At 40.2% G+C, this 11,979-nt stretch overlaps 1 protein-coding gene across 5 annotated transcripts; it reads left to right on the forward strand.

Annotated features, from left to right (window-relative positions):
- The first annotated feature begins 1,836 nt into the window (after positions 1–1,836).
- On the forward strand, positions 1,837–3,433 carry LOC105061541 (uncharacterized). 5 transcript variants are annotated; one of them, XM_073245270.1, is made up of 4 exons: positions 1,839–2,428; positions 2,507–2,557; positions 2,633–2,875; positions 2,974–3,433. In XM_073245270.1, the coding sequence occupies exons 1-4, from the start codon at positions 2,323–2,325 to the stop codon at positions 3,012–3,014; spliced, it is 441 nt and encodes a 146-aa protein (XP_073101371.1). In that variant the 5' UTR covers positions 1,839–2,322; the 3' UTR covers positions 3,015–3,433. The 5 variants fall into 5 exon arrangements, 4 of the variants coding, with proteins under 4 accessions (XP_073101370.1, XP_073101368.1, XP_073101371.1 ...); XM_029260835.2 differs by having other exon boundaries at positions 1,839–2,208; positions 2,447–2,557; XM_073245269.1 differs by having other exon boundaries at positions 1,837–2,428; positions 2,507–2,875.
- The last annotated feature ends 8,546 nt before the right edge of the window (positions 3,434–11,979 follow it).

An 11,979-nucleotide genomic window follows, 5' to 3' on the forward strand; every position in this document is an offset into this window, starting at 1 on the left:
GAGTTTGGGAGACATCTTTTAAAAGAAAACTTTCAGAGATCCTTTTGATTTCATCATGGGCTTAATTGGTGAAAAAACTTTTAATATAAAATTTATCATTATTACAATTAAATTTCTGCAGTGCAGGTTTGAGTGTAGTATCAAAATATAAACTATATATCAAAATTATCTTACATAATATCTGGAAGAAATAACTGAGATCAAGATAGACTAGCCATAGACCGAATCCTAATAAGCATCAATTACAAGGCAACTGAAATCTAAATACTAATCAAAACCAATGGGGATGTTCTCAGTTACTTGGACAGCTCTATGAATCCTTGTTCCCCAATATTTCTTTATTAGAGCTAATCCTGTGATGTCTAGTCAGACATGCAAAGAAATAAGGAAATGTTTCTTTTTTTGGTAAACGATAAGGGAACTTCTGCCGAATCACATATTCTCGAGGCTCTGTCCAACTCATTACTAGAGTTTGTTACGAATCCCATATCCCCTCACCTCTCCGTAAATCAGATTTCCGTTTCCTCATTAATAAAGTGTCAAAACAGATCGAAAGTTGGCAATGGAAGCACCATCTATGGGTAGAGTTGTTTTGCTTCAATCCATTTTGTCCTCCATTCCTTTGGTTGTTTTATCAGCTGTCCCTATTCATTTATCAACCCTCGCCAAAATTGAGAAGGGATTTCATGCTTTCCTTTGGGGGCGCTCAGTGAATCGGAGGGGATTTCACCAAATTGCATGGAAGAAAGTTTGCTCCCTAAATCCTCCAGGGGATTGGGACTCAAATCCCTAACGCAAACTCGAGCATATTACCTTTCCAAACTTACGCTCCGATTGTCTTGCAACCACAATCTCTATTGGCTCAGTTGGTTCAGGCTAAATATAAATTTTCTAATTCTTTGTGGACATATAACAACCATCGGTGCATTGCTCCCAACTGTGGCGTAAAATATGTGCAGCCGGTAGAACCATTCAATTCCAGTTTCAATGGATAATTGGATCTGGGGAGCATATTAATGCGTATATAGACCCGTGGATTGGCGACCTTCCTCTCAATGCATGGCCTACTTTTATTAATGTAGCATTGCAAAATATGAATTAAAAGTGCTGACTTGCTGCAGAACATAGATACTGTACAATCTTTTTTTCTTCTGAGATGATGATGCAGATAACACATCTTTTGTATCTCAGGATTATGGTCTGATCAGAAGGTTTGGAATATAACTAAATCCACTCATATTAATCTAAGAGACATCTCTCAACTTTTTCACACTTCCCACCAGCTTAACTCCAATACCGGTGTAAATGGATCTGGAGGCTGAATGTCCCACCTAGAGTGAATGTATTTTTGTGGAGACGGGTGGGATGGCTCCTTTGTAAGGCTAAGCTTGCATCTAGAATATTATTTCGGAATCTATGCATACTTGTGACTTATGCCTATTACAAGTAGAGGACTGCAATCATGTGATTGTTACTTGTTCTTTCTTAAGTCAATGGTGGAGCGTAAGAGGGATCAGAGGGGCCACTGCCCCCTCCCAAAAAAAAAAAAAAAAAAAAAAAAATATTACTATAATTTATATATATAGTGGCCTCTAATATTTTAATCTTATACCATTATAAGTCTAACAGTTTGAGAAAAGTCATATAATTAATTTATTAAAAATAATAAATTTTTTTAAAAAAAAATATTATTTATTTATTTTTAACTCTTTATATATCTTCAACTTTAATATGGAAGAGATTATTAGATTTTTATACAATTAAAATAATTTTACAAATGATATAAGATAATATTTTTTTATTATCTTTGTTTATACATAAAATTAAATATTTATTGATATTTTTATAATATTTTGATTATATATATCTTTATTTTATTATTTATTATAAAATATTTTATTTAAAAAATTATTAATAAATTATTATTTGTCCTCCAACATTTAATGTCAGGCTCTGCCGCTGTCTCTGGTGCTTGTTGGCAGCTGTTAGGACACAATTGTCACCAAATGCAGATTCCCTCTTCTTTGCCAGGACTCATTGACTACATGTCTGGTCCTATGGTAGAGAAGAAATTGAAATGCTTGATGGCATGTGTAGCATGGTTGATATGGCTCGCAAGATGTGCTAGAATTTATTCTCATACCTCCTCCAATCCACAGAACATTTTACGACAAGCCTCTTTGATCTCTCAGGTTACCAGTGCATCAGGTAGTCATCCATACACATTGCCTTACTCCCCCCTTTGCAAATCTTAACACACACTGATGTGCCATGGCAGCACTGGGGTTGACCCGATCCCACTAATCCCACAACACACCTCCTATGGTTGGCTGGTTACCCCCTCCTGCTGGCACTCTTAAAATTAACTTTGATGCATCAGTGACAAAAGACAAAGCGGTGGTGGCTTATGTTATGAGAAATTACAAGGGTGAGTTAATCCTTGCAGGAGGCAAATCCTTTATTTCTTCTTCTGTGCCTTGGACTGAATTCTTGGCTGCCTGGTTAGGTGTCAAAGCAGCAATCTTGTATTTAAATGCATCAAAAATCTGGTTGGAAGGTGATTCTCAAATTGTTGTCTCCTGGATATCTTCTTCAAATAATGAGAAGTATGACACTAATCCTCTCATGCCAGATTTAAAGAACTGGAGAAGGAGATGCTCTTCATTCAATATTTCCCATACACACAGGGAAGCCAACCAACTGGCAGATTACTTTGCCCAGCAGGCTATGACCATGGATTTTCAGACTGAGAATGTTGTTCATCTTGATAGTTATGCCTTACAAATATTAAACACTGATGCTCATGGAATTACTTATCAAAAGGGTGGGATAACGATGTTTTATCTATGCACACTGCTAATCTCTTCATCTACAGGTTCTCATGACCATGATTGGATATAACTTGATGCTCTTGCTTGATGATCTTACAGCATATCTGTTTAGCTTCGCTCACACTGTTTTATATATATTCAGATGATCCTGTCTACAATTATTGCACAGAGCTTCATTGTTAATGGTTTTTTGGGCTGCTTCACCTCTACTTATATATCCATATTTAAATTCCATAATCACAGCTCAAGGATATTCGACAGTTTTTATGCTTACAGGCCTGGGTACTGGAGATTTACACACATAAAATATTACAGATGATATCCACTTACAGAGACTCCTTAGTTCTTCACACCTACATCAATTCAACTGTCTATGGCTTACATACTTCATTTTGGGATAATTCTTGCAGCTACTCAACTGACTGTAGATTATATACTTCATTTTGGGATATTTTTACTTTGGTTTTTGCTTGCAAGGAACATCAGGTTACATGATTACAATTTCACAAGTTCTTGTTATACTCCCTTGCATCAGTTTTTTTGGATCGGCCTGCATTTTGTGCATCTTCTTTAAAGGCCACTGCTGTACATAAACTGTTCATTATTTGGTTGTTTTAATGGAGTTATATTCTTCTACCAAAAAAAAAAAAAAATCCTATTTTCTCAGGATTCATAGGGGCCGTCGAATGTTCAATGAGTGAAACTTGGAGTGCATCATGGCCACACGCGGCGGTGACCTAATCATTGGGATAAGTCGGCCCAGACTCACAACCCAGGCCTTTCTGTCAGGGCCTGCCACCAAGCCGATACCCACTTTCGTCCGCAAAGCAGAGGCGACGCCTCTATTTCTCCTTAGAACACCCCAAATCCCCCACCACCTCTCCCATAACTCACTCTCACTCTCTCTCCCCCTCCCCGTGGTGTTCGCTGAATCATGAGGAGCTTGCACTTTTAAGGTTGGGAATGGTCGAGCTAGGCTGGTTTGCATAAATCTAAAATTGTTGGGGAAACTTCTGCATAGGTCGATTATGTGAAAAAGACTAAGATCCAAGATGTCTGTGCTTAAGGGGCTCATCGATTGAAGCTTTCGCCGGCTCAAGATCGATTACAACTTTTGCTGAGCTAGTCTTTTATGACCGACGGATTGGCGTTTTACATCCAGAGCAGACGAAAGTCCGCCAACTGCCGCTTGGCAACCCTTGTTAGTCACCACCAATATCTCCTCATCGATCGATCATTCTCGACCATTCCCAGTCGATCACTTTTGTGCCGCTAAATGGATCCGATGGCGGCACAAAACGATCGATTATTAACCGTCGCTGTCCAATCCTCATCCCTACAATATTCAGTTGGCCACTGGATTCAAAATACAATGCCAGCCAGGCAACAACTGTTGCTGGACTAATAAGACAACCATAACTGCCACATCTCTAAATTTTTGAACAATAGTCTTGCACCCCGCGAATTGCCGGATCGTGCCAAACAACTTGCCAACTGAAGCTCTAGCTCTCTGCCCTTAAAGGAGATTTAAAAAGGACTTCCAAAAAGATACGTATTATTCTGTCTCTCACGCTCCTCCTGTTGAACAAGAGTTCTAACTTGAGCGTCGGAGGATTCTTGTCAGAGCAACCTCCGATCAGGACTTTTGTACAGGTCACACCCTCGGAAGGCTAGCTTTGCTGCCAACTCCAGCATCTTGGCGCCATACGAATTCTCGCACCAATAAATTGGTGCTAGAAGAAGGATCCGACCTATTCAAAGAAATGCAGATCGAGTGCAGATTGAGAGCAACAAAATACAAGGTGCCTCCCAAAAGAGTTTCATCTCGCCACATCAACACCACCACCTCTTGACCAGCGGAGAGCTAGGCCTACAACCAAGTGCAGCCACCAATGGTGAAAACTCCACCGCTCTATTGGTTTTGGTCACGGTGGACCAATTTAACCTACTCATCCAGTATGTTCAAACTCTGACGGCTGCTGTTCAAGTGATCCAAGCCATCCCTATGCCTCCGCAAGTGGTGCTGCAGCCTGATCAAACTACCCCTGCACCTCCATCGATGGCGCCACCATCGAATTCAGCCACACAGCTGCCACCACCACTAGAACAACCATGGGCACCTTCGTAAAGTCCAAAAAGGAGGCAGATCCGTCAGAGCTGCCTCAAGACCTTGGAACCAAGAAGGCAGCAATTTTCGAGTCCCCGATCTGGGTATATTTTAGCCCCTGGTCGATGATCACCACAGCACTCCGAGGCCTGTATTGCTTGGGACCCTACTCTCGAGCAATGGCTTTGGGAGATAGATCAGTAGATCAATACGATCGCAAGACATCCTCGACGCCTTATGATGGGTTCAACAGCAACCCACCAATCATTTCAAAGATCATGCAAGAGTCGCTTCCTCAGTATTTTAAGGCTTCACAATTTGAAACCTATGACGGGACTGCCGATCCCGTCAATCATCTTAAGATGTTTAGGATGGCGATGCTCCTCCACAGAGCAACCAATGCCATCCTCTATCGAGCCTTCCCCATGACTCTAAAGGGGGCGACCCGATATTAGTACTCCAGCTTGAAGCTGATCTCGATCCACTTCTTCAAGAAGTGGAGCCGGTCTTTAATCGGCCACTTCGTCAACAATCGATGACAGCAGAAGCAATCTGACCATCTCTACACCAGCTGGCAAAAGGAGGGTGAGTCAATCCGAGTCTTTGTCAGCCGTTTTAATGCACTACCCCAGAAGTCCATGACCTAGATCAATCGATCGCGATGTCCACAATGATGAGTAGACTTTTGAAAAATGAACTTAACAAGTCATTGGTGAAGACCTATCCTCGGGATTATCTTGACATGTTGGCTCGGATAGAGAACTACACCTACATGGAGTAGGTCTTCGTCGAAGATGATGCTCCCACCAATTCTGTTGCAATGGGAGGGCAAAATAAGGAACACTCTCTGAGGTAAGAGGAGAAAACCCAGCAGTGCTCCAGGTCTCCATTTCGAAAGCAGAAAAATGGGACCTCTTCTCAAAATCATCAACTCCAGAGCTCTCAGAGAAGGGATCGGCACATCTCACTACTGAGAAATACAACAACTACACTTTGCTGAATGCACTGAGGACTCAAGTGCTAATGAAAATAAGGGGACAACTCCTGGAGCAAAGGAGGCTTCGGACATTCCCAAATTGAAGAAATCTGAATAAATACTATTTGTACCACCATGACGGCCATGACAAAGAGGAGTGTATCCAACTCTAAGATGAGATCAAAGATTTCATAAGGCATGGTCGTCTCAATTGATTCATCCTTCGAAGGCGGGAGCGATAAGAAAGGCAGCAAAGATCCCTTTAGCTGGCAGAACAACTACATCAAGCAGGGCCGAAGGAAGACCAACCCCCGTTGGCATAATCAACACCATCATTGGGGGGCATGGCAATGAAGGACTCGACAGAGGTGAGGAAGCGAGAAAAAGGTAGAGGATAGGAGAGCTAATAACTTTCATCGAGGAAGAAATTCAATTTTCGTATAATGATGCGATCGTTGTTAATTTAAATATCATAAATTATAATGTACGTCATATCCTGATTGATAATGAAAGTTCTATCGATGTCTTATTTTATGATGCTTTCTTGAAGATGGGGATATCCGATGATTGGCTAGGGAGGATGGATTCTCCACTTATCAGATTTATCGAGCACACCATCCCCATGGAAGGAGTCATTATGCTGCCTGTGAAGGTCGATCGATTCCTATTCAAACCACTACCCAAATCGACTTTCTGATCGTTCGAGCACCATCGACCTATAATGCCATCCTCGATCGATCAGGTCTGAATGCACTTCGAGCTGTTGTCTCTACATACCATCTGAAGATGAAGTTTCTGATGGCATATGGAATCGGAGAAGTCTGTGGAGGCCCAAACTTAGCCATTGCTACAACATCGCTCTCCAAGGAGGTCGACCTACCGAGTCATACTCGGTTGAGGGATTGGATACCCCCGATGAGTTGGTCAAGGAACACAGAGAACCCATCGAGGACCTCATCTCCATCCCCTTGGCAGATGAAAATCAGGAGCATATGGTACAGATCGGGTGAAATCTGGATCAAATAATGAAAGACCAACTAACCTCCTTTTTGCAGGCAAATTCGGACATCTTTGCTTAAATACCGACAGACATACCAGCAATTGATCCCTCAGTGATCATGCATTGGCTGAACATGAGTCCAAACCACCATCCCTTTAAGTGAAAGAAGAGTTTTGCATCAGAGCGGCAGAAGACGATAGTCGAAGAGGTGGACAAGCTACTCCAGTTTGGTTTCATCAAAGAGATGACCTACTCAGAGTGGATTGCCAATGTGGTCATAGTGAAGAATGTGAATGAAAAATGATGAATATGGATTGACTTCACCGATCTGAATAAGGTCTGCCAAAAGATAGCTACCCTCTGTCGAGGATTGACCAGCTGGTCGATGCCACATCAGGTCATGAACTCCTGTCCTTCATAGATGCCTTCTCTGGCTATAACCAAATTTGAATGGCTTTTGAGGATGAGGATAAATTTTTTTTTTATTACTAAGTGAGGTCTCTTTTATTATAGGATCATATCCTTTGGTCTGAAAAATGCAGACATAATTTATCAGCACCTTGTGAATAAAGTCTTTAACGACTTGATTGGATGTAATATGGAGGTATATATGGATGACATACTTGTCAAAATCCAATGTATGAGGACCCATGTTGACAACCTCGAGGAAGCCTTTGCCACCTTATGGAAGTATGAGATGAAGCTGAATCTAGCCAAACCTACTTTCAAAGTGATCTCTGGAAAGTTTTTAGGCTTTATAGTATCTAACCGAGGAATAGAGGCTAATCCAGAGAAAATTAAGGCTGTGCAGGAGTTGACTCCTCTAAAAACAATCAAGGAGATGCAACATCTTATAGGAAGAGTCCCTACTCTGAACCAATTTATCTTGAGATCGACTGAACAATGCTTACCTTTTTTTCAAATCCTGAAATAATCAAAGAATTTCTTATGGATCTAGGAGTGTCAAAAGGCTTTCGTCGACCTCAAGGACTACCTTAGCTCCGATCCGCTGCTTGGTAAGCCTAATCCTGATGAAGAACTATTTTTATACCTTACAGTTTCATCTGTTGCTATGAGTGCAATGTTGGTGCAAAAGCAGAGTAAAATTCAAAAATCAATCTACTATATCAGCCAAATTCCAAGAGACATAGAGAGCCGATATTCAAAGTTAGAGAAGCTGGCTTACGCTCTCCTCATTATGGCTCGAAAGCTTCGATCATACTTTCAAACTCACACCATCATCCTCCTAACTGACTAGTCGATAAAAAGTCCATCAGCCCAACACATCCAGACATATTGTGAAGTGGACGGTCGACCTCTCTGAGTTTGACATCCAATATCGGCCCCGACCATCCATCAAAGCTTAGATCTTAATCAATTTTATAGCCGAGTGTACTATTTCAAATGAATCAATTAAACAAAAAGAGACAAAGCAACATGTTCTGGCTGGCAAGGGTCCTTCAAAAACTAATGATGAATCCTGGGTGATATAGTGGATGGCTCGTCCAACTCCATGGGATCCGAGGTAGGACTGATCCTCTCAGATCCAGATGGAACAGCAGCCGAGTATGCTTTGCACTTTGAGTTTTCAGAGATCAATAATGATACCAAGTACGAAGCCTTGACTGCAGGGCTCCAAGTAGCCAAAGAATTGGGGATACAGAACTTGAAGGCCTGCAGTAATTCTCAGTTGGTCGTCGGACATATTCAGGGTAACTATGAGGCTAGAGGAGAAAATATAGTGAAATACCTCCAGAAGATTAAGAACCTGGTGTCTGTATTAACAAATTTGAAATTCAATAAGTGCCCAAGTCGGAGAACTTAAGGGCTAACTTACTATCCATGCTAGTGATGTCGACGCCACCCAAGTTGCTAAGAAGACTTTCTTTCAAGTGCTGAGCTGACCAAGTATTAAAGAGCCGATGATCGTGATGCAGATAGATGAGAAGCCCTCCTGAATCGATCCACTGATCGACTATTTGAGAGACAGAACATTACCCACAGATCGAAAAGAAGCTCAAAAGATAAGGTATCAATTGGCTAGATATCTCCTCCACGAAGGAAAGCTGTATAAGAGGTCCTACTCATTGCCTCTTCTAAAATGTCTGCGGCCATTAGAAGCCGACTATGTGCTCAGGGAGGTACATGAAGGTATTTGCGAGAGCCATATCGGTAAGAGGGTGTTGGCTTATAAACTCCTCCAATAGGGCTACTATTGGCTGACAATGTAAAAGAATTTCGAGAACTACGTCATGCGGTGTGACAAGTGCCAAAAAAATTCTAACATACAACGATTGTCTGCAATGCCGATCACTCCCATCTGCACCCCCTGATCCTTTGGGCAATGGGGGATGGACATCCTTGACCCCTTTCCGCCAGCGTCAGATCAGTGCAAGTTCCTGCTCATCACCATGAATTATTTCACTAAATGAATAGAAGCTGAACCATTGGCCTGCATCACATAATCAAAAATGATAGACTTCATCTAGAAGTCGATCATATATCGGTTTGGCCTATCTCGAGTACTAATCACCGATAATGGATGTCAGTTTATGGGGGCAAAGTTTGAAGAATTCTATGAGGACCATGGGATCTCATACCACTTAACCTTCGTTGTCCATCCTCAAGCCAATGGTAAAGTTGAGATAACTAATCCCACCATCTTGCAAGGACAAAAGACAAGATTAGACAAGGCCAAAGAACCTTGAGTCGATAAGTTTCACCATGTGCTTTGGACATACCAGACGATACCAAGAGTTCCAACAGAAGAAACCCCCTTCGCCCTAGCCTTCAAGATGGAGACAGTAATCCTTGTTGAGATTGGGGTCCCGTCAGTCGAGTCGAGAACTATGACAAGTAGACCAACTTTGAAAGATTACATGCCAACCTAGACTTACTCGAAGAGGCCAGGAAAAGAATGCATGTCCGGATGGCTACTTACTAACACAAAGTCGCTTGGTATTACAACTCCAGAGTCCAGAACAAGGTCTTTAGTGTCGGCAACCTAGTCCTTTCCAAGTCAAAGTATCACAACCGGGAGAACGAGGCAAGCTAGCCCCAAACTAGGAGTGCCCATACCAGGTAGATGAAGTTATCAAGCCAAGATCCTACCAACTAAAACAACTAGATGGAGCAGCACTCTTTCGACTATGAAAATCGAAGAACCTCCGAATCTACTATTAGTAATGTATTACAAAACCCTCCTCAATAATTTTTTTTTTTTTGGAAACAATGGTTTCTTGTTTGCTCGTCAATCTACAGGAAACAAAAAGATGGCCTTTGATTGGTTTAGTCATTAAAGATAAAAAATGACTTTTGATCAACTTAGTCAATTGAAGACAAAAGATAGCCTTTGATTGGCACTTGCCTTATGTTAATTGAAGACATAAGTGAAGATGAGTGGGAGGCTCCCCCTTGAACATTCTAGGGTCCTAATTAAATAACCACCATCTAGCACTTGTCTTAGACACTAATTGGTCAAATGATTTTAAATAGGTTAGCTTAAGTAATTGAGACTTAAGCCACTGAGCCAAATTAGATCTTTGGATCCATCAATTTAATATATAGATTTCAATCGATCCGACCAACTACAACTATTGGTTTGATCGTGAGCATTCTTGACCTAATCCTAATCAACTCTTGAATGGATTTGATTAACCACTCAAATCGATTAGATTTTATTAAGTTCAAATCAATTACCCTAGGTGTAATCAAATTGTGAGACCTAATTTGACTTAGCCATGCCCAATTGTTAATCTTATTAACATTAAATTCAAATCTAAAATCTAAATTTCATATTTGAATTATATCATGTTATGATCTCGAAACAACTTTCAAATTTCAGATCTAAATTCTAAATTAAGATTTAAATATGTTATGATTTTGAAACTAGTTTTCAAATTTTAACAATCATTCATGCATAAAAATTAGATCTAAAACTACTTTTCAGATCTAAACCACTACTCATATATCCCATATATGATAAAAATTGATTTAAAAATAACTTTCTAGATATATAAAATTAGATCTAAATATTAAAAATAGTTTTCAAAATGATCCAACATCGATCTAGGATAACCTTTTTAACATAAAGGGTAAACCTTATGCCAGGATAATCTTATGGCATATCGATGTCAGATCATTAATCAAATTAGTTTTAGATCTAATTAGAAATCAAATATCATCTTATTTTTATGCATATGAATTCATGGCTCTGATATCACTGTTGGATTATAAATATTTTGTATGTAGATTTCAAAATAATTTTGAAAAACAAGCAGTAAAAGTCTAGATTAAATCAGATTTAATCCTATGCATGCATAGATCTAGATCAAATACCTATAGTTCTAGTTTATATAATGATAAACAAGATTAAGAGCATCTGATTTTAAATAATAAAATAATTTTATGATCGAATCACATATCTGAATTGCTGAACTCCTTCTTTAGATCCAGATCTGATGATATTTCAGATTCGGATGTTGCCGCATACGTGTCCGATCTCTATGGGTATCCACACGAGGCTTGATCTGATCAAAGACTTTTTGATCTCCCTGGGGTGCTAGTTTTCTTAAAAAGATTGCTTCCTTGATGACTGAATCAGATCTTCTTCTAATCTCTAAGACTCTCCAAAGGAGAAGAAGAAGACTAGGAGGAAGAATATGAAGAAGAAAAAGCTTGAGAATCCTTTCTCTTTTTCTTTCTCTCTTCTCTCTTAAACCCAATGCCCAAGAGGAGATCTGTGCCCAAAAGCCCATGCCCAAGAGTGTTTTCTCATTATTTTCCACATCCCAAAGCCCCTCCTTTTATAGGTGGCATTCAATAGTTGTATCGGGTTTAGGTTTTGACAAGGTCAATCACCTTTTCAAACTAGGATTCCAGTTTCAATTCAAAGTTAAACCAATTTAAATTCAAATCAAACAAAACCTGATCCTAATCCAAAAAGGGGATAAGAGAGGGTGTGTAAGGGCTTTGATGTGGTCTTTTGGTGGTGCAAAAATCAAGGGGGTGATTCTCTTTCTTGGCATGAATATGGGTGGTGCAAGGAGATAGAATTTCAGTCCAA

The sequence above is a fragment of the Elaeis guineensis genome, chromosome 11, assembly GCF_000442705.2.
Source record: "Elaeis guineensis isolate ETL-2024a chromosome 11, EG11, whole genome shotgun sequence".
NCBI classification, from domain to species: domain Eukaryota; kingdom Viridiplantae; phylum Streptophyta; class Magnoliopsida; order Arecales; family Arecaceae; genus Elaeis; species Elaeis guineensis.